Source organism: Dasypus novemcinctus, chromosome 8, assembly GCF_030445035.2.
Source record: "Dasypus novemcinctus isolate mDasNov1 chromosome 8, mDasNov1.1.hap2, whole genome shotgun sequence".
Lineage (NCBI taxonomy): Eukaryota > Metazoa > Chordata > Mammalia > Cingulata > Dasypodidae > Dasypus > Dasypus novemcinctus.
Window position 1 is genome coordinate 18,545,523 of NC_080680.1, and position 21,545 is coordinate 18,567,067.

The 21,545-nt window shown below is 45.7% G+C and overlaps 2 protein-coding genes across 12 annotated transcripts in view; one reads left to right on the forward strand and one right to left on the reverse strand.

Moving 5' to 3' along the window:
• Positions 1 to 12,610, forward strand: part of CDC14B (cell division cycle 14B) — a 134,253-nt gene extending 121,643 nt beyond the window's left edge. For 6 of the 11 annotated variants that reach the window (XM_058301547.2, XM_058301545.1, XM_058301543.1 and 3 more), the window contains one exon: positions 4,505 to 8,292. In XM_058301547.2, coding sequence (XP_058157530.1) covers positions 4,505 to 4,541 — 37 coding nt within the window. In that variant the 3' untranslated portion in view covers positions 4,542 to 8,292. The other 5 variants (XM_023592418.3, XM_071216639.1, XM_023592419.1 and 2 more) reach the window with 3 other exon arrangements.
• Positions 12,611 to 17,798: 5,188 nt separating this feature from the next.
• HABP4 (hyaluronan binding protein 4) overlaps positions 17,799 to 21,545 on the reverse strand; it is a 62,101-nt gene continuing 58,354 nt past the window's right edge. The window contains exons 7-8 of the mRNA XM_004470948.5: positions 19,933 to 20,118; positions 17,799 to 17,973 (exon numbers count right to left, since the gene is read on the reverse strand). Coding sequence (XP_004471005.2) covers positions 17,917 to 17,973; positions 19,933 to 20,118 — 243 coding nt within the window. The 3' untranslated portion in view covers positions 17,799 to 17,916. The remainder of the gene's footprint in view (positions 17,974 to 19,932; positions 20,119 to 21,545) is intronic.

Consider the following 21,545-nt stretch of genomic DNA (forward strand, 5'->3'; position numbering starts at 1 on the left):
GAGGATTTGGAGCAAACTTTGCTATCTGTATGTCAGATACAGTGTAATTGTTGGATTGCTGCAAATAAGTGTGACCGTGGAGATACAATATCGCTAGTGCATTGTGGGATCCTTATCTAATGACTGTTTGTCTTATTGCCCACAGTCCATTCTTAAGAGTACTACTTCTTTCACTTTAGCCCTGTGTCCTTCACTTCCTCTGTTACCTATGGGCTTTGGCAAGAAAATGGACATAGTATATGACCAAATCAATTTCTGTTGTCTTTGGATAGTTACCATGAATTGAAGGCAGACATTTCACTTTTAAAGTATTCTGAAAACAGGTCTCTTTTGAGGTAAGAGTAGATAATCAACTCATTGTTACCTCAAGAGTGGAAAGGTGGGTAGCCTTTCCATGTTTTGTCTACCTTTTGCCTGGTTTTGACAACTTGTGTAGTCTGGTGTGCTGGTTATTATAGTCATAAAAGCTATTGCTTAACATAGTGACCACAGGAGGCCTGAAGGTAATTAGAACCAGAAACGTTTCAGTGTGTTCCCCCATAGGTTTTCCTTGTTTCTTTTCAACTTTCCAGCTCAAATCTTTGAGGCTTTAGACCTACCGGTTCCTTATTGTCAGTGTTGAATTCGATTCTGGTACAGTCCCACAAGCAGGCCACAGTTCCTGTCCTGAGAGGCTCATTGACAAACAGAGATTTCTGCATCTTTCCTGTTTTTGAGAAATTGATTGTTCAGTTCTGTCAATTTTCCTCCTTTCTTTGCTGCTTCTTTTGTCCAGCTTTGCTTCATGTTTATGGTCATATGAGAATCTGTGCCAGTGTGACCACAGATATTTGAGAACTGGGCGGTAATTCATGATTTTAGGATTTAAAATTTTTCATTAGAAATACATAAAAATATTTATACTGAGTTTATTCTCTGATTCTACTTGAAGTATATTAGAGAAATAACCAACAAAAGGTCAATGATTTAGGTATACTAAAACATACATCAGAGTATTATTTATAGTAGTGAGAAATAGGAAATGGCCTGAATTGTTAAATTATGCCAAATGAATTAAGAGTTATGTTTTTTAAAGAAAATCTAATGATTTGGATAAATGCTCATGAAGCAGTAAGCGAAAAAGAGTCTGACATAAAATTATGAAGTATTACTTCAATTTTATGAATTTATATACTATATATACATATATAACACAAAGGAAAAATAAACCATAAAATATAAGCAGTATGTGCCACTTGATGAGATAATTAGGAATATTTTTCTTTTTTTAATCATTTTCTTATTTTCAGCTCTTCTACAGTAAATGGAGAGGAAAGGGAGCATTTTAACTTTGACCTTTTTTAGGTGAATTACAATATTACAAAAATCAGATAAAATGTCTGCTGTTGATAGTTTACAAATGGATGGACATTCTTTTTAGGTATAATTTCTTATGCTTCCATTACAGTCTAGTGTGTCTTACACATTTAATTCTGCTTTTTGCTTTTTTGGATTATGCTTTTTAGGTTTCAGAGGAATAGAATCCAGGAGCTGGGATCGAGATTGCCAAGTCATACCACATTCTGTTGAGGGTTGGCCTTGCCTCAGTTTTTCCATCTCGGATTCACTGCTTTTTCATGTCACTCTAGTGAACTAAATTTATGTTTCTCAGGAGAGGTGGTTCCTGATTGCAATGAGCATCTCCCTGAGGCCAAGGACAGTATGATTTGAGGGTCCTAAAGTAGATTTCAGACTGATTGAATAAGCTTTGATTAAATGTTGAAATAGCTGGCCCAAAGCAGTTTCCAGGAATTTGGAGTAGTGCTGAAAACCAAAAAGACTCATTTTACATTCTGAAATGGACTTTCAGAGGAGAAAATTTGGAAAGAAAGAGAAATAAAACAATGAGTTTCACAGCATGCTTACCACCCTCCTCCACGCAGCTCTTTGCCCCTTTCTGGGCTTCGGGCCTGTGTTCACATTACCTTAATTGTGATCCACCTACAGCTCACAAAATAAGGGAGAATAAATTATGTACAATTTCCCACTCACTGTTTCTAGGAAATGAGAATAGGAGACAGCCAAGCTGTAGCCTGAAGCTTTTATCCTACTGAATATTACTCATTTTGGGTTGGAGAGCCATGAGGGAGTTTATACATTTGTACATCATATGATTCAGGGCAAAATAATATTAGTGCCAAGGCTGTTAAAGTAATTTTAAAGTATTAAATTGAAATATTGTCTTTAAACTATAGTATAAAAAAGTGCACTCTTCCAATGTACTTTCATAAATACATTGAAGGTACTGGGGTTGTTCTGCGCTGTGATGTTTCTGTTTGTGAGGCCTTCTTTTTTGCAGGTTGATGTTGTTGACATTTCATCATCTCCATCCATCTCCATCCATGCTCTTTACATAGAAATTTGACTTTTCATTTGCTTATTCTACTCTCTTCTCTTCTATTCCATTTATTCTTAGAAACTTGCTGGATGAAGACCCCACCTAAACTCACATTGCCCTGAATTGGCTATCTTGATTTTTGACAGTTTACAGAGAAGCTCTACAACTTTGGAGAATTTCTTCACAAACATATTAAAATTATTTGGGTGGAGATGGGGCAGAAAAATATGAGTGTTCTTAAGTGTCTGTTGTGAGGAAATACCACCTTGTTTCTTGTGGCAAATGTTGAATCCCTTATGTATGCATTTGCCTGTAAGCAGCATCTAAACCTAAATCACATGTGGCAGAAGCGCTGGCGGAGCTGCAGCCATTACGGCTCAGTGGACATATGGAGCTGCCTGGTGTGACCATTGGCCCTTCCTGCTGATGTGGTTCTGGGTGGCACCTTCCCAGAGATAAATGGATGGGTTCTGCATGCTCCCATTTCCTGTTAAGAGTTCTAAACCCAGTGTAACGTTTCTCTTTTAAGAAGGAGTAAATCCCGTGAGTAATTGGCTGTAGAATTGGTCTGTTTTTCCATGTTCTCACATTAACCTTTAAACATGTCATGTTTCTGATCGAGAATTTGCTGTCACCTTATTTGATAACATTGAATTTGCATGTCTCTACATAGCTCTTCTGCTTAGTATGTGTTTCTGCAAGCATATGCTTTTCCTTTGGGGTTGTCTTTTATATATTTTAGTTATCACATTAGTTTTCTAAGAAAGCTATTGTGTACCAGTGACTTTTTTATTTCCTGTGGCAGCATTTGGCACCCTCAGTCTGCTTGCTCCACCTCCCAGACCAACCTAAGGTTCATTGCTTTGGGGTATTTTGTACCTAATCATTTCTGCTGTGAGGGAGAAGAATACCTGAGGTCTTTTCTTAGCCTCTAAAACCACGAGTGTCCTCATGAGCCCTTCAGTTGGGAGTAGGTACACCTAGGACTTGTGAACTTTTCACATTGTCATTTTATACTGTCACTGCTTCTTGTTCCTTAAAGTCTCAGTCTCAATGTTCTATCACCACTGAACTTCACTTTTTTGTTATTGCCATCATTATTTCCAAAAGTGCATCTGTGCAGGAGCCCCATAGTATTCTTTCTTTAATATTCTTTTTACATTGCTGGTTATTTCTGATGTTTTAAAATATTAATCTCCCTTTGAAATTCTAGATACTGTCCCACTTGGCTCCACTGGCTGACCTGGACCTTTAACTTTATTGAGGTCTCCAAAAACTGAATGATCAATTCAGATGAGCCTGCTCTGACAGATCATCATCATCATCTTAGTGAGGGTCACCTCCAGATTAGAACTGGCTTCTCTCTTTTCTTCTCCTTTAGTTTTGCTCTGAAGGTTGATATTTAGTTGCAAGTGTAAAGGAATGTTGGGGAAGGAAAAGAGAGGACTGGAATGAGAATCAAGGTCGTAGATTTATGAACAGAAAACAGCCCCTCAGGTATCCTTGCTCAGGGTTCCTGCGTGCATCCCCTGCGCAGGAGCAGGGTCCTATGAAGCGGGATCCCCTTCCAGATGGTGCAGTGCTTGCTGAGGAACGTGGGGAGCGAGGCAAGGGGTGCCTTCAGCACTTGGCTAAACTGGAAACTGCTTGTGGTGCCAGGACTTTTTCTGTGACCAAATTCTGGCTTTTGAAAATAATCAAGTAACACTTCTTTATCTTTTCATTCTTTCCACTTTTCCCACAGCCTGGTTCCTCAGAGGGAAAGAAGGAAAAGGAGTGCTTTGCAACAAATGCCCTTAATGGCATTATGGTACTTTGATTGCTCTGCTGCTTCTGCCCTCCCTTCTTTTTTAAATTTTATTTTTTTATTTAAGATTTTTTTTTTGCAGAACTGAATCTTTTTCTGCTCTGCCTTTCTCTCCTGTTTGTCTTTCCTTTATGGTTGATAAATTGTATTGTCTTTTCCAAAGCATTTGTCATTAAAAAATTGTAAAAAAAAAAAAAAGTGTTAAAATTACTCTCCAGCATGTCAATATTTTTATTATGTTGCCTTCCTTGTCTTTGATAACTACCTATGGGACGCTTTATAACTTTCATGGTAAACATCCTTTTTTTTTTTCTCTGTAGTCCCTCCATTTCAAGGACTAAAACAGTCTTGCGTTAAATAAAAACCTGTGGCCAGAATGATGGAAGACTCTAGGAACAGAAAACCACAACAGGACTTAGCACAATTTATTTGAAAACAAAGCAAAATTGCAACAGCCTTAGTTGCTTTCCACCTAAGAAGTTTATTCAGTGAAGAAAATGTCCACTGGAGTTTAATTAGGTGAATGAGTTTGGGTACAAGTGAATGACTTGAAGAAGGACGCAAACTCCCTTCTGTAGAAATGTCTAAAATTTAACAACAAAAAAAGCTGTTGTAAATTTCTTCTCAGGTGTAAATACCTAAGCCCTCTATTACCAAGAGAGCTGACGAGTCTGTGTGGTGCATGTATGTCCCTTGTGATGGCAATCATTTTAGCTGCTGGCCTTCAGAAGAATTGAGTATCTGATGGCGGTTTTTTACATATTTATTTTGTGTTCATCCTGTGTTCCTGTGTCAAAATTTATAAAGATGAAACAGGCATTACTGAAATGGTACTTTCCATAATTTGATACTATTTGGTTTAATCATCTTCACTTTAATATTTGTAATATTGTTGTAAAGTTAACTCTAAGTACCCAAGCTGCTTGTCTTCCACCAAAGAGTGCTTTATTAACAAGAATCTGTGAAAACCGCATTTAAACACTGTTGCATGTTATGATACAAAGTGGTACTTCAGTAATCTAAACTTGCAAGAGAATATGAATGATAGCTTTAGAAGACTCAGGAGAGGGAACTGGCTTCATAATTGGACAGTTGCTGCATCAGGTCATTCCTTTGTATGTCATTTATGTCTGAATAATGCCAAGGCTGCCCATTATTGGGTTTTCCAGTCATACAAATTGAATCATCTTTCCTTCCATGCATAAAAGAAACACATATTGCTGTTTCCCCTAGGAAACAAAGATCCCAAGTATGGTGGCTTTATTACTTTCATGGGGTCTTTCATTGTAGCTTTGTGGATTTTTTTTTTCTTATATGATCAGCCTATGGCCATTAACACACTTTGATTTCAGTGTCAATATTCTGCATCAGGATTTCATTTTCTAAGTATGAGAACTCACTGTTGCCTTTGGTTAGGGAATACACTTAGTAACTCTTTGCAGAGTGCCTTCTCCCCTTAACCCTACTGAAACATAGTCATGTCTGTGATACAAAGCTATCACAAAAACAATTTATTTGCTGCTGAAAAAATTGGGGCCCAAATTAAAAACTTTGCAACCACCATGGTTATGTCCATCATCAGAAATGAATGGCTTTCGTTGTCATTAACCACTTCTACCTGTCTAAAGTTTGGAAAATGATGGGATGCGATATTGAAAGGCAATGAGTGGCAAATAACTTCAGGATACAATAATGAATGCATCAAGTCAGCAGGCAGTTCCATTTTTTAAAAACTGCATTTTAAACAAAAGTATTAGGAACAAAGAGTGGTTGGAATAAACAGGCTAAAGTCTGTTGATGCAAAAAAAAAAAAATTGAGCAGGGGCGCTGTTTTGGCATGTGCACTCTTGGAGTAGACTGAAGTATGAAGTTGACTGACAATGAGGGGAGATGGAAGCTGCTGTCATCTTCGCCCAATAAACAGCTTTCCCATCAGGCACTACGGTGGCATGATCATGCCAGCTTTTAAACACTGGCACTAGATCACAGAAAAACAGTGGTTTCCTATTCCTGGAAATGAATAGGCACCAAGACCCACTTGCCTGATGGGAAGTCTGCTCTAGAGTACGACTTGGATGGGAGGGGGAGCATTCCGTTTGCTGTGTTGTGGTGGGACACAATACTAAGTATTCAAACTGCCCAAGCCTAAAGAATTGACTTCTCAGGGCAACTCCTCTTCCCCTTACACTTCTAAAAGGCCGTCTCCTCCATAAATACTCCAGGTTGTTTTGAACCATTCTTGCTTTAGTTTTTATTCCTTTAGAACAAGTAAATGTGCTGCCAGCCTTGGCTCATGCTGAATACTGTTTCCTTCACAGTGAATAAGCCACTTGGTGTCTTGGTGAAAAATTAGGGCTTCGGTGTTAACCACAGTACTTTTTATCTGATAAATTGCCTTTATGTTGGCTGCTCAATTTTGCAACAAGAACTGCCATCACTGTGGTTCTTTGTAAAATTCCTTGTATTTAATAGGCTCATTAAAACCAGTCATAGGAAAATAGTGATATCTTAAAGACATGTTTCTTTGCATACACAAATGACATGGGGTAGTGCTTCAGATGAATTGCATATCACAGTGTTAAGCTTATATAGAGTCCAGAAAATCTCTGGGTCTGACTGATGGAAAATTCTTCCTGCTCTGGATAAGAGTGGACTCTTCCCCCTCCCCGCCTCCCCAGCTGAAACCCCAACACACCCAGATTCTTCTGAGAGTCTAAATTTGAGTCCTTGTTATAGAAGACCTTGTTGCTATGGAATATGAATACAGTGCATGTCAGATGGGGAGATTCCTTTCATTTAAGAGCCTTAAATAGCTTTGAAAGTACACCAAGACAGTTTCCAATGGAATTAAAATTAGAAATGAGTGTTTTTAAGTGCCCTTGAAGCTTTCTGGGGACTCAAATAGTCGAGTCAGGGACAGTCCAAAGGAAGGTTGTGTGCAAAACCATGTGGACTCAGAAGTCTGTAGTCGGACTTGCATTTGTAGTTCTAAAGAAAAATTAGAAATCTCCCTTAACTCTTCAGTGAGGAAGGGTTATTGCTCCTGAGCAGTGCCCCATTAAAATAAGGAGCCTCACTTGTCAAATGCAGCTGCTTCCAAGCAGCATGCTGCTCTTCTAAAATCTCCAGAATTTGTCATTTCTAAAACTTGATCCCCTTAGCCTCTCACTCACTCCCTTCCCTGCACTCTCCCCCCCTTTGCAGGGGGGCAATTTCTACCTCTTTTCTTGGGCCCAGACAAGTTTTAGAGGAGTTCCCAGATGTTCTCATGAGTGTGTTTGCACTTGGAGCGAGATCCAGTGTGTGAGCCGTGAGGACAGGTGGGCTCTGGGAGGAGCTGTGCCACGGGCTCCTGAACCTTTCCTTTGCTTGAACCACTGTTCACGACAAACGAGCAATGTCCTCGTTTGATGTTTGTTCTAAAAGCAACTCAACTGCTTCTCTTCCTACCTTAAAAGAAAAAAAGTTAACTACAGTTTGGAAAATAGTGCTCATCAAAAACAGCTTTAAAGATGTATTTTATTAAATACTTTAATTGTCTTTCCCACTGAAACTGTCCTGGTGAGGCTAACTGCTGCTCTTCTATCTCTCCTAAATCTGAGTATTCCCAGTTTTGCTAAGGAAATACTACAGATGTGTTTGAAAGACTGGACAATTCACCTAAACTGTGTAGGAAATTACCTCCTTAATTATCCAGTAGAAGTATCTGTCAGCAGTCATGTTCATCTGATTATAGTACTGCAGTTTTATATTAAAATGATTTGCAGACTTTTATCTAACCTGCACTCATGTACAGATTATTAAAAGTTTTAAAATGTAACTGATTAATCAGTATTTGATCAATCATTGTCTTGATTTTTTAAATTAAAATGTATATTTCTAATCATATTTTTTAAAGTCGAGAGAGCTGGTTGAATGAATGTTTATTTTCCTGAAGGTATTTTTAAGATAAAGCTTCATAATAGCCTGTAAACTTTGCCTATCTATGTAGTTTGATACGTATTGTCTCATTTGAAAACTCTTGTGTATTGTAACTGGTTTTATACAAATTATCAAATAGTGGAAATTGTATAATTATGATCATGTAATTAAAAGTATTAACCAAGCAGCCTGTTGGTCTGTTGTGTTCACTTACTGAGCATTGAGTTATGGAAGGTGGGAGTTAAAATATAAAGTGACTGTCACCCTTCCCCGGATTAGAAGGCAAGCTAGCCCGTGAGGAGGGTCTTCTGAAGTCATTCCATAGACAACACACCCCACTGCTCAAATGATGCCAAAGTTTGACTTCCTAGAGACTAAGGATAACAGATAATAAATTAGTCCCGTTGAGTCTTCCAGGTCCTTTTATTTTTCCTGCCAAGATTGGGGTAAAGTGCAGAATGAAGGGCAGGACTACTCCCTGAGCACTGCACATGCTGACTTCCAACCCTGGCGCCGTCCACAGTGCTATTTTCCTCCCTTCCCTCTTTTTGGCCCTCCGCTGCTGGGCAGGGTCCTGAAGACCTAATGACTACTCCGTCACGGAGAGAGGTTGTGCTAGGACTTAGGACCTTGTGCTCTCAAAGGGTCTGTTCAGTTTCCTAAGAATCCTGCCTTTTATTTATCCTGGAATATGGGTTTTCAAAGTCAAAGTCACTCTGGGGGTGTCTTCTCCAGGGGACCTGTCCTATCCAAACTACTATCCCCACACTCCTCCCCTGGAACGGTTTTCCAGCTCTCCTCTCAGCTGAAAGCTGCAGCCTCTACCTGCCTCTCCATGCTTTATCCTGAGGCCAGCGATGGGTCCTGTGCTCACCTACAGACCAACTGGAGCTCTGTTGGGATGGTACCAAGCAGCCTGATGAAGCACAAGGCTTTTGATAAATTAGTTTTTAGTACATTCTAGAGAATTTTCTTGAGATGATTTTGATAGCATCTTATAATCTCTGAATATCTGGAAGGTAGTAAGATGTTTTGGGTAGCTGCAGCGTAATTTAATGCAAGTATAATGGTATAAGCATTTTAAAAGGCCAAATGAGCTGTTGAGCTGCTTTGACTTGAAAGAGGGAAAATCCATTCATGTAAGGTAGTCTTGAGAGTGGTTTATTCAGAGGCAAGGCTGGGGGAGAGTTAACTTGAATAGAAAAGGGCTTTTCATGAGCCCTCAATATTTTTTGAGCTAAGTATAACGAGTTGCCTTAAGGTGCATTGTGGGAACACAGGCTCAACAAATGAGTTGTTTCAGCAAATGACCACTTTATTACACAGCACAGAGGGTCCAAAAGAACAGGAGAAGAGAGCCCCTTGTGGCCACTCCCCCTGGGACACCACCCCAAGGCCGGGGTCAGTGGATGGTGGTTCTGCACACCCCGCTTTGTGTCAGAGATGAGGGATCCTGTGCTGCCTGAGTCCTGGGTTTTTATACATCCCAAGGGGAATGGACCCTACCACTGAACAGAAAGCATATATCAAGCAACCCTTGTGCAGTTCCTGCCCTGACAAGCTGCTAGGGCTGCTTGTTTCTAGTTTCTGGTTCAAGGTACAGTCAGGCCATTTCATTTCTGGGTAGCTTGTTTTTTTAAGGTTGGAGACCTAGTGTGGTCCCCCACCCCAAACAGATTGAAACATCTGCATGCAAACAAGCAAAGGGGGTGGGGGGAAAGCAGGGCTGGGAGATGGCTGCTGAGGCTGGCTGTGACCTCTCCAGCAAGGAACATGATGTAGGAAGAGGAAGTCATGGTGATAGGTATTCTACCTCGACCTTTGCCACTTTCTCTGTGACCTTGGGGATCCTTTGAGCTTTACTTCTTCATCTGGGAAACTGAACTAGTAGGTGCAAAGTGTTGAGTTAAAAGCAGTTGGAGCACAAGACCATGCCCAAGCAGGGGTCCTCCTGCCTGGAGGATGACTGCTTTCTTTCCTACCTCCTGTGTGTCTACCAGTACAATTGTGGGTGCATTGGCAGGAACCTTTTGGGGAGGAATTCTCCAAGAGTGTCATTTTTAACTTCTCGTAGCATGCCGTGACATTTGATTGTTCTTTGTCCCAGGCTGGCCATGTAGGTGTCCAACTTTGTCCTCCTCCAACCCTGCATGAACATTCCCCTGTGGACATTCTTCCTGGGTGTTGCTGAATATCTCCTTAGGGTGAATTCTTACAAAATGGCTTTCTGGGTCAAAAGATATACAACTTGTTAAAAGCTTTTGATGTGCCATTGCATCAGAAAGCAGCCAGGTACAACTGCTCAGAGCACAGTCTCAAGCCAACCTGCCTGGGTACAAACCTATGGTTTTGGCCAAGTTACTTAGCCACCATAAACCTCTAAAAGGGGAATAGCAATGTCAAACAAGTTTGTATTTGTTAAGTGCCTGTCACATACTAAGAACAATATATGTGTGTTTTAATAAATAGAAATAATGCATTTGTGCTCCCCCGAAGAATGTGGCAGTGGACACACTGTACTCCCTTCCTGCCAGCCTGGCCTGCTCGCCCCACCCTGGCCAGCTGCTTAACTAAAAGCAAGATACCAGTGCCATGGGTCTGAGTCAAGGTCACTCCCTTGCTGTCTATGGTCCTACCACTTTCAGCTGCCCTATTGTTCAGATTTTTGGCTTTTTGTCTTCTAAATGGTTGGCAAAGGAGAGCCCAGATTATCAATCTCACTATTTCTCTCAGTTTAATGGAGGGGAGAGCCAACCCTTCTGGGAAAACCCTTGCAGGTTCCTGCCCTAGACCATTCCCAGCTCTCACAGAGGGCGACAGACCCCCTGTGAGATGAAGTTAACTCCTTGCGACCCTCCATATCCTGCCATCGGGTCTTGTCTCTTAACCGTGTCTTGTCTCTTTGCTAGCAAGTCTGCATGGTTTCGACATGTTTCTGGATGACGGGTGCTCCATTCAGAGTGGAATCTCCAGGTAAGCAGGCTCCTGGCCCACTAGGGCCAGACCCGGGGTGGTCTGGGGTCCTCCAAGGCCCCGGCCCCGGGCCCTTGGATTTTCAGAATTGCTAAATACCACGTTCATAAATGGGGAGAGGATTTGGGTGGGAAAAGAATGGGAGGAGGTCGTGCGTTTGGGCGTTGTTTTATGTGGAGAAAGACAAAGGGGCTGTTGAGGGTTTCTCCTCCACACGGGTATGTTTCTCCACGTAAAACAAGCTGACCTTTCAAGCGGGGTAATTCTTCGGCGTGTAGGACCTCTGAAGCATGCAGCGTGCCTGGCATCCACTCCTACTAAATGCCATGGCGCTCCCCTGGCTCTGGGTGACCCCCACCCCCGCGCTTTTCCAGCCACCCTCCGGGGCCGCAGAGTTGCTGCCCGTTCAGCTTGTGCTGGGCCCCGGCCCGGGAAGCCAGGCGCGCGGGGGCCGCGGCTGAAGTGAAGAGTGTTCTGCTCTGGCCCGAGCCCGGGGGGCGGAGGAGGGGGCCGGAGGAGAGGGGCCCGTGCAGAGGGGCCAGAGCGGGGCTCAGGCCCTGGGACCAGGGCTCGTGGAGCTGACACGCCTGGAGGCGCCTGAGAGCGCCCTGCAGAGCCGCCCAGGGCGCCTGTGGCCCCGTGTCCCTCCCGCCGGCGCGGCGGCTACCGGGCCGGAGCTGGAGGCCGCGCGGGCGCCCGGCAGGCCGGGGTGCGCTGCCCCTGCTGTGGCAGGTCGCTGGTCCCTTGGCACTGTCGGGCAGAACGGGACGGAGGAGAAGGCCGGCTGGCGGCTGCCCCGGGCCGAGAGCGGTTCTGCGCCGCCGGGGCCTGTTCGCTGCCGTTTGGCGCAAGTCGCTCAGCGCCCGCGGGAGCGGCCTTTCCTCCAGTTCCACAGTAGGTGCTAGACGACTCCCGCGGGAGCTTCTGGAAAGCACCCTGCCCGTCTCCCCCTTTTCCAGGGACGGCTTGCTGGCCCGGGCCGGAACCCTCCTGGACCGGCTTTTCCTCTGGCTCGGCCTCCGCAGGGACTAGAGCTCCGGGCCGGCGCGGCGCTCGCCCGGGAGTCCTGCCCGGGTGCCGCTGACGCCGGTGTCCTCCGCGCCGTCCGCGGCCTCTCGGCGACCGCGGGATTGCCTCGTTCTTGCACTGGGTGCTGAGGTCCAACCCGGGGCCAGAGCCCGTCTTCCTGGAGGGCTGGGGGCAGGGGAGTGCACCAGGGCACCCCTTGCTCCCGCAGGGCAGCGTTTCTTGAGCTTTCTTGTGTTAGGAGCCCCTTGGAATAGCTGATGGACGCCGAAGAGCCTTCCTCTCCCCAGAAAAGTTCATGTAGGATTTCTGACAAGTTCATCGAGCAGGCTTCTGCTTCCCGCCTAGAGGCTGTGCACCTCTCGGCGTCGGGGGAGCTGCTCCTCCAGGTCCCGTGCGAGGGGCACCCCCGGAGCTGGGCAGGGAAGCTGCCCTCCTCGCAGGTGATCCCAAGGCCTACTGTGGGACCCTCTAGGAAGCCTCAGTAAAAATTCCTAAGCCATCGGGTTGCTCTGCCTTGGTCACAGCTTTGCTCAGGGATGAGGTTACCACTTCACTTTCTATTTTTATTTTTTTATTTTTTTCTCTCCCCTTCCTTGCCCCACCCCCACCCCCCAGTTGTCTGCTCTCTGTGTCCATTTGCTGTGTGTTCTTCTGTGTGTCATGGCACCTGGAATCCGTGTCTCTTTTTGTTGCGTCACCTTGCTGCGTCAGCTCTCCATGTGAGCGGCACCATTTCTGGGCAGGCTGCACTTTCTTTCACGCAGGGCGGCTCTCCTTACGGGACACACTCCTTGTGTGGGGGGCTCCCCTATGCAGGGGACACCCCTGCATGGCATAGCACTCCTTGCACACGTCAGCACTGTGTGTGGGCCAGCTTATCATGCGGATCAGGAGGCCCTGGGTTTGAACCTTGGACTTCCCATGTGGTAGGCATGCTCTATCCATTGGGCCAAATCGGCTTCCCTCGCTTCGCTTTCTAGACCACCAGCTTCCCAATTTCCTTTCTATCCATCTTTCCTTCTTACTGGGAACTTCAGCATTCTCACTCACTCCCAGTCATCCCTTTCTCTCATCACCAGAACTTGCAGGTTCATCTTGCATTGCCTAGATAAGGGAGGGCTTTTCTCAGATACTTTTAACAGTTCTCCTCTTTGCTCTAATGCTAGACCAGCTACTAGCATCCAACTGGGCAGGTAAGCAGAGGGTCCTGCCAACACCACAGCCTGCAGGCTGTCCCTTCCTGCATCCAGGGAGTGCCGTGCACATTGGGGTCAGTGTGGAGGAGTCCCCTGGAGTTGGGTAGATGGTGCACAAGGTGGCCTCCCTGGTGGAGGTGTCCTCAGTGCCTCTGGTGGGGTGGCTGGGCTGGAAGAGAGATGGTTCATCCTATCTCAGCCCTTTGGAATATTTGAGAACTCTCAGGGGTCTCCCGTGGGACTTAGGTGCCAGTGGATGCCACTCCATTCTTAAAAGACCAGCAGAGATAGGTAAATCAGCCCTCTGAACCTGGACTACATTTTGCAAAGAAAGAATGCTTAAAAAGGCGGTTTTGTTCTCAGCTCTAGGGCTCGATCCCCTGCTCTCCCCACACCATGGGCTTGCTCTGCCCATGATGGACCTGTGATGGGTGGAAGGTGTTTGTGGCCTGGGCTGGGGAAAGCCCTAATGTCCTTAGTAATGGGAAGACTAGTGGGCAAGGGGAGGCTTTCCTGGAGCAATGGGTCAGGGGCCCTTAGCCCCCGAGGTTCCTGCTCCAGATCCAGGAGGCCACCTCCATGAGGCCCTGGGGAGAGCCAAGCTTCGCTTCCTGTCTCCACTAGCGCCCTGCTGGGTGACCTTGAGCCTAATATCCCACCCTCTTGTCTTACTATCTTCACCTGCCCGGGAGACCTAATAAAGTCTTCTAAGAACACGGTGTGCATGGAAACCACCTAAGGATAGGGGCACTGCAGGCTGCTAGTGCACCCCGTTAACGGCCGTGGTTCGTCTCCTCATTCCTTTGAGGGGCTGACCACAGAGGTACACAGGACATATCCAGCGTGGCTCCTTTTGTTCCTGCTGAGGTACACGTGCTCTGGCCTTCCCTGCCCCCTCTGCTAGCAGCTTTACCCAAGGAATTATTTAGTTGGAAATTTTGGTTGTCTGTAGAAAGAACGCTGACTGAGTTTGAGGGTTGAAACTTGTTTTTGCCTCTTATCCCCTATCCCACCCCTGCCCAAAAACTAGGAAGCAAGGAGGACAAATTTTCCTTAGGTGAAGTCTGAGAAAAGGGGAGCACTCTCGGGTTTAGGGATGCACCCTTGGACAGGAGGGATGGTGGCTCCTTTGGGAAAGGGAGGGTGGCATGGGCGTGGACCATGTGGAGGATGGCTGAGAAAACTTTCTTGGCTTTGGTGGTTACAAGGAAGCTTTGCACTTCGATCTGTATTTTATTTTACAATAAAAAGGTTTTCAAAAATAGAACCTGTTTTCCTTCACTTTTTCCCCATAAATAAGCACGGCAGCCCTGGACTGTCTGGCCCCTGGGCCCCCTCTGCTGTGTGTGGGGGAACTCAGGGTCTCCAAGGCTGTTCACGTGAGGCGTGATCCTCACAGAAGGTTGGGGGAAGCAACGGGCCAATCTTTCCTGAACGTGAAACTCTGAGTTGGGCTGTGCTTAGAGAGAAGGCAGACCCACCCCATCCGCCGCTGACAGAGTGGCTCATTTCCTGAGTAGCTTGGAAGAGTGCAGTTCCCGTTCTCATTCTGAGGGCTGACCTTTGCCAGCTTCTGAGACGGGGCCAGCAACTCCACAGCACTTGCCAGCAGCACGAGGTATCATTTCAAAGGCAAAAAATGGTCTCCTCTCCTATGAAAGTCAATTCAGAGAGTTCAGTACAGAGAGGAAAAAGGATCTGAAGTCTGACCACCATTAGAAGAGGGGGGCGCCTTGGCTGGGCTGAAAATGGCAAACGCTTACCAGGAACGTTAGGCGAAAGATGCACTTGGCAGAGTAGACTGACCAGATGTGAAGGTTCAGTTCCATTTCCTGGGGCATTCTGAGCAAGCAGCAGTAGCTCTGTACTAAGTCAGGAAGAGACTTCTTTCTGGACCTTGTGAGTCACATGTGCAACACGGGTGTCCATCCAGCCATGGCAGGGCCCCTTCAGGGGTAACAGTTGTGTCAGGAATCACACCCACCCTATTTCCATGTGGCTGGACACCAGCTCAGATGTGCCTCCTGCCCCATGGCTCTCCAGACCACTTGCTGCAGGCTTTCCCAACCCACAAGGCACCACTTCACCAGACCCTGGGGGCTTCACCCACACCTACTGCCCTGGTGGCACAGTCCACATGCCCCTGAGATCCAGGGTGAACTCCTGGGTCAGAAGTGCCTGGGGTTGGCACTGTAGTTGCCCAGCTGTGCCCTATGTCTGGCGAGCCTACCCTTGGAACTCAGACATGCCTCACCTCTACTTTCCCAGAGAGCCTTTGGGCCTGTCAGACCAGTTATCTTATTTGGTATTAACCTGCTTGAATTTACCTTCTCTGCCAGAAACATGGTGCCTACGGTGCCCTGCCTCATGACAGCCATCCATACCCAAGCATCTCAGAAGAGGTGGCCAGGGGAACGTGGATCTGGAAGGTCTTGCCTTATACATGGGTCCAAATACCCCTCCCACAGCCTCTTCAGCCAGTTTTCCCTACAGGACGTGAATGATTTACCTTGCCTTGTGCTTTTGCACTTGCCGTCTTCTCTGGGGCACCTTTTAGACTGTTGACAATCCAGCACAGCTTAGAAAAGCCAAAACCAAAACCCATTTGCTCTCTCCAGACTGGTGAGAGGTAGCCTTGGTAAGCAGAGCCTGATACAGGCCACAAACTGTCATGTCCTCAAACTTTCCAACCACACAACCCAAGACCACTCCACGGTGCAGGAATCTTCAGTGGGTTTGAAAAAGATGCAGTGTTTTGTAAATATGACATTAAATCATGCTATGGGTTTTTCAAGTGGAATTTCATCACTTCAGGGGGTTTTCTTGAAATGGATCTGTTTTGCCATATCTTTCAAAACCAAGGCAAGGCAAAATGACAATATGATAGCATCAAACCTGCTGAGAAATGACACAGGCATCTATGGCACCAGCTGACTATTATATGACTGAACCTGACAGCCACTCCCACAAGATTTCTTTCTTATTCCAGGGATAGGGCATAAAATAGTCAATATACTTTAGTTCTCAGGTATTAATTTAATAACAGGAGACCAAAAGTAGGCTGTCCAAACAAACATTCTTGACTAACATGGCTACTTGTTCAGCTTTGCCTATTCAGCAAAGTCAAAACTCTTCTTTCCTGTGGCCTTTTTCCACATTCTTCTCTCTTGACCTGGGTGTGACAAAAAGGATTCAGATTTCTATACACTAGGTTAGGAGGGACTACCAACCATGTATCTACACTTGGGTTCAAGTTCAAAGTCATCTCAGAGTGAAACAAGGTAGGGAAATAGCAAAGATCCCAAGACCAAGGTTCAAATCCCAACACAAGCTTATTAACTGTGACAACAGGCAAGCAATGCCCTCTTTCTGCGGTAAAGTGGGGAGAATGTTGCTTGCCAGTTTCCTACAGCCATTACAACTGCCCCTGTCCCCAGACCCCTTCCCTGGGGTGCTCGATACCTCTCGGGCAGCTCAGCTGGACAGTGTGGGCTCCGCAGACAGCCGTGCTGGGCTCCAGATCTCAGCTCTGCTGTTGAGAGGGAGGACTCTGGGAGAGTTACAGAATCCCTCAGGGAACCTCGCACCCCACCCTTGCGTCATAGGCAATAAATAGGAATTCGACAGAACCGATAAGGACTAAGTGAGGAAAAGTGCATACAGGTGTTCAATAATATCAGTTATTTACAAGACCTGTGCAGTGCAAGGCCAGAAGGCCTCCTATGCAGGAGTCACTACTAATTGTGGTCAGAAGGAGGAGAAGGGGAAATGGGTTAACTCTTTGTTACAACACACTTTTCCAGGACTCCTTTTCCCATTTCACTAGTGGGGCTAAATAACCTGATTTTTAAATCATATACTTATTACTCATCCTAAAAAACCATCCAAACAGTAAATATGCACATATATACTAAATTTGTGTGTGTGTGTATACACACATACACAGAAACCACGAGGTAGTTTAAGTCACCATTAAAAAAACCAATACTTCTAATCCTCTTTCACAGAGTGGTAACCACTGGCTGCACAAGAAAGAGCTGGTTAAAATTATTAAATTTAAATCAGAACTCAAGACATTCTAGGAGCATATAACATTTACAAGTAAACAGTAAATAAAATTGTATTTTAACTTCTTGGTCTCTGAAATCTAGGCTGTACCTGCTTTAAATTAATGGTCCAAGTTATATGTATTTTCTTTAATACTGAAGGACACAACCTTCAGATATCTATAAAACTTACTAGTCTCAATGGTAGATTATATTTTACAACTTACTCTACTCTCCTTGCTTTTGTGGAGGATTCAGTATAATCTCTATGTACACATTTTAAACATTATTCCTGAACTTTGTTTAGAATTCCTTAAAAAAATGATCACCATTCTTCATCTTAGAAAAGTGCCAGACTAAATCCCCTGACTAGAGTTGCCAGCTCTCGAATATCTGGAGAAATCCCTGCCCCACAGTCCCCGAACCAAAAACGTGCAACAGATTCACACTACACGGGAAAAAGCAACATCTATTGTTCTTAGAGTCTGACTCTCTTTCCCACAGCGAGGAGAGTCTCTTCGTGGGTATGCCAATGCTGTTTTAAGTTGCCAGGCAAAGAGGGCTCTTTTAAGCCAGAGCGGGGAAGTCTTCAGGGTCATCTGGGTTTGGAGCAACGTCTGGAGTCTAGAGAAGAAAACAGAAATTTTGACTGGTCATTTCACCCGTCGCCCACGTGGCCGGCACTTGCGCACTGTTGGCTTGGGTGCCAGAGCTCACCCAGGCGGCTAATGGAAGGGGGGGACACCTGGCCCCAGCCTGAGGGGAGAGGCAGAGCCAGGCATAGCCACAACAGGCAGAGGGTCACGCTCGAGTGCGGGGTGTCCACATCTGCTGACTGGGTGCACACCCGCCCGGGAGGGGGCTGCGGGCCGGCCAGGCCTCCCCTCTGCACGGGGCTGTGGCCTGGGCCTGCGCTCCAGTTCTCACCCCGGCCCGGGTGCTGGGCACGGCAGGCAAGGTGCTGGTGACTGGTTCCTACACCTGGAAGGAGTGGGCAGCTGCCGCCCTTCTTTCTCCCACAAGTCCTTACCCAGTGGCCGTTTTGTACGTGGCACTTCTTTCATCTATAAACATAAAGTTGACCTCACGCGGTTGGAGATATGAGGATGAATTAGACAGGTCCTGCCCTTGAGGCCCACTAGAGTTAGGGAGCATTAAGGAAAGAAGCACCTTGGGGAGGTGCTAGCGTGCCAACTCTAGTGACTGGTGTCCTGGGAAATGGGGGCTGGAGCAGGGGCGTCTAACGCCATGTGACAAAGCCGGCCCTACGCTGAGGTCAGGTTTCTGAAGCGGAGGTTCTCCCTGAGACAAGCCTCAGTGGATGAACAGGGAACCACGAGCTCTGCAACAGGGCCCCCTGACCCTGGCTAGGGGCTCCAGGGCAGCTCTGAGTGGGGTGACGAGGCCAGCCGCAGGGAACGCAGCGGAGATGTAGCCCCATGCCAGGTCAGTGGTCTTCACGCGTGCCCCATGCCAAATCTGGCAGCACAGCGAGGGCTCTGCTGTCGGAGAGGAGCGACTGTGTATTTTCTATTCCTAGAACAGATCCTTCCAACCTCACCTCAAATGTACCCGGGAGAAAAAAAACATTGTGATTTTGCTCTTAAGTAAAACATTCTAAGTAGGCCTCCAGCGGCTGCTCCCTGGAGTGAGGGAAATGGGCAGCACCTGGGACACCTGAGACCGGCCTCAGATCCACCGGCTGCTCATGCTCCAGCGCCGCAAGGATGACTCGATGGCTGATACTGGCCGCAGAGCCTCATGCCTAACTCCCTAAGCAGGTGTTCATCTACTTGTTCATAAAACATTTATGAAGTATGCACTCCCTGCCAAGCATTGTGCAAAGTGCTGGGAAAACCAATAGTGAGCAGAAGCAGACGTGGCTCCTGACCTCCAGCATAGCCAACACAGACACTGACCAGCACGCATGTCTGGAAGAATACAATTACACATGGAGATGTTGCTGCAGAGAAGAGGCATCAGCTCCTTTCTTCAAAGGCCTGGGCCTTGCCTTAAGAAAACATGATCAAAGAAACCTCTCCTCTGGGGAAGTGAAGTTAGAAAGATCTGTTCTAGGAGAGCAGGTAAAGGGGTGGGAAAAGGCCCAGCACCTGCAAAAGCCCATGGGGTAAGAAGGAGCATGCTTGCTGAAGAATTTGGAGAAGAGCATATGGCTGGTGTGAGGGGAAGGTGAGTCTGGGGAGGTCAGAAGGAAGAGCTGATCTTGAAGGGCCTAGATGCCTTGGGAAGAATTCCGTCTTTATCCTGAAAGCACTGTTAGATGGCTTTAAGAGGCCTGCCAGGTGATCTGATTTGATCCCCAGTTGGCATCTTGTCCGATATGGGAAGGAGTGAGTTTTTCTACAGTTCTGAGAGGAGATTCTGTAGGCCATGCTACTCACCCTACAGAAGGGCATGATGCAGAAGCCACCCTTTCAAACGCCCAACATCAGACACGTATACTACATGGGAAGGATGAGGCTGCAGAACCTGCTGATCCTCCCAAATTAGCCTGTGTAGGCCCAGGCCTCATCCTCGCCCTTCCTTCAGGAAACCATCCAATACTAAAGTACGAACACCTACCACCACTTCGGTTCTGGGTCCGTAGTTCTCTGTCCTTCTGATCCTTCCCCGACCTCCCCGCATGCCACCTCTGGCTCCACGCCCGGGACGAGAAAGGTTACCAAAATTAATCTCCAGCTGGGATGTGATGTCATTGGCCGCTTTCCGGAAAACATGGGCATCATCCTCATAGTCATCCTTTACCATCTGAAACACAGTGACACCATCAAACACACAAATATACACAGCCGTCTTAACAACACCAGGCAGGCACAGGCCATCGTGATAAACGATTCTGATATGGGGCACAGCAGCTAAATGACATCACTGGCTGCAAGGAGGCCCTCTGGGCTGCAGAGTGAGGCCAAGGAAGAAGATACTCTGCTGTTCTGAGTTCTAACATCAGTGAGTTCTAGACATTTAGCAGTCATGTAGTCTTGTAATTACAGTCTTAATCTAAACATCTTCAAACTTACACAATTATTTTCAGTGAGACCAAGTTTCTATCATTTTTGCATGATAAGATGTAAAATTTGACAAAACTGATAGCAATCTATGTGTGTTTTGCTAACATTTAAAATTTTAATTTCTTTCTATTATCTGGTTTATTTGTTTACAAAAGCTACTTTGATAAATAGCAAAATACCACCTTCCTAGAAGAGAATTTGGTGGAAAAACTCCTTTCAGTATGGGTGCTGACTGTCCAAATACCAAGTGTTAAAAACTGCATAATTTACAATAATACTGAAAGAAATAAATGGTCAAAAAAAGAGTATGAATATCTGAGAGTTGCTACCAGAGCTGCATAAATCAATCAAACTGCTTTTTAAAAAATGCTTGAGTTAAAAGTCTTTGAAAAAGTACATTTTATTGTAAAAGTTGGTTCTATCTCTTAATAAAAGAAAACTATATTAAATCTCATCTGAATTTGATTGGTTTCAACTCATAATAATGGATAAAATTAAAAACCTCACCCTTAAGTAAAATATAAACCCAGAGAAAAGTAAATATGCCAATGACCTTGAATGAGAATCTCCAAAATGCCACACGTAGAACAGTCCTACAACTTGTCCAAGAAATGGAATCAAACTTCCATGAGCACCTCAACCCCTTTTGGGCATTACATATTTCACATTTAACATCTGTGTCCCTTTTCAAAGCTTCAAATTAAAATAAAAGCAGGGGCTTTATGTAGATGGGAAGTTGAAGCTAAAAAGGTAAACAAAAGTACAATTTAAAAGCACTGGCACTCTGGTAAAAAGAAAGTAGCAAAAACAAATAGTAAGAGGCAAAATAATAAACTACTGCCTGGTACAAAAAACAAAACAAAACAGTTGGCTGTCAGTATGCCATTCCTGGTAAGATATTGATGAAGTCTGCCTGGCTGGAGGAGACAATCACCCTCCCCTGCAGGAAGGGGAGACTTGACTAGGAAGGGGACGAGGGAGCTCAGAGGCTCAGGTCCCATGCTCAGCTCTGTCTGGCCCGGCCAAAATGCTTTTACCACCCAACTCACTCCACAGGGCTGCCACTAGCGTTGGACTTCACAGATGGCAGCTGCACGCAAACAAGAGGTATTATTCCAGTGCTTTTTTTCTGTTTGGGTTCCCAGAACAACACAAGCAAGTGTCTCC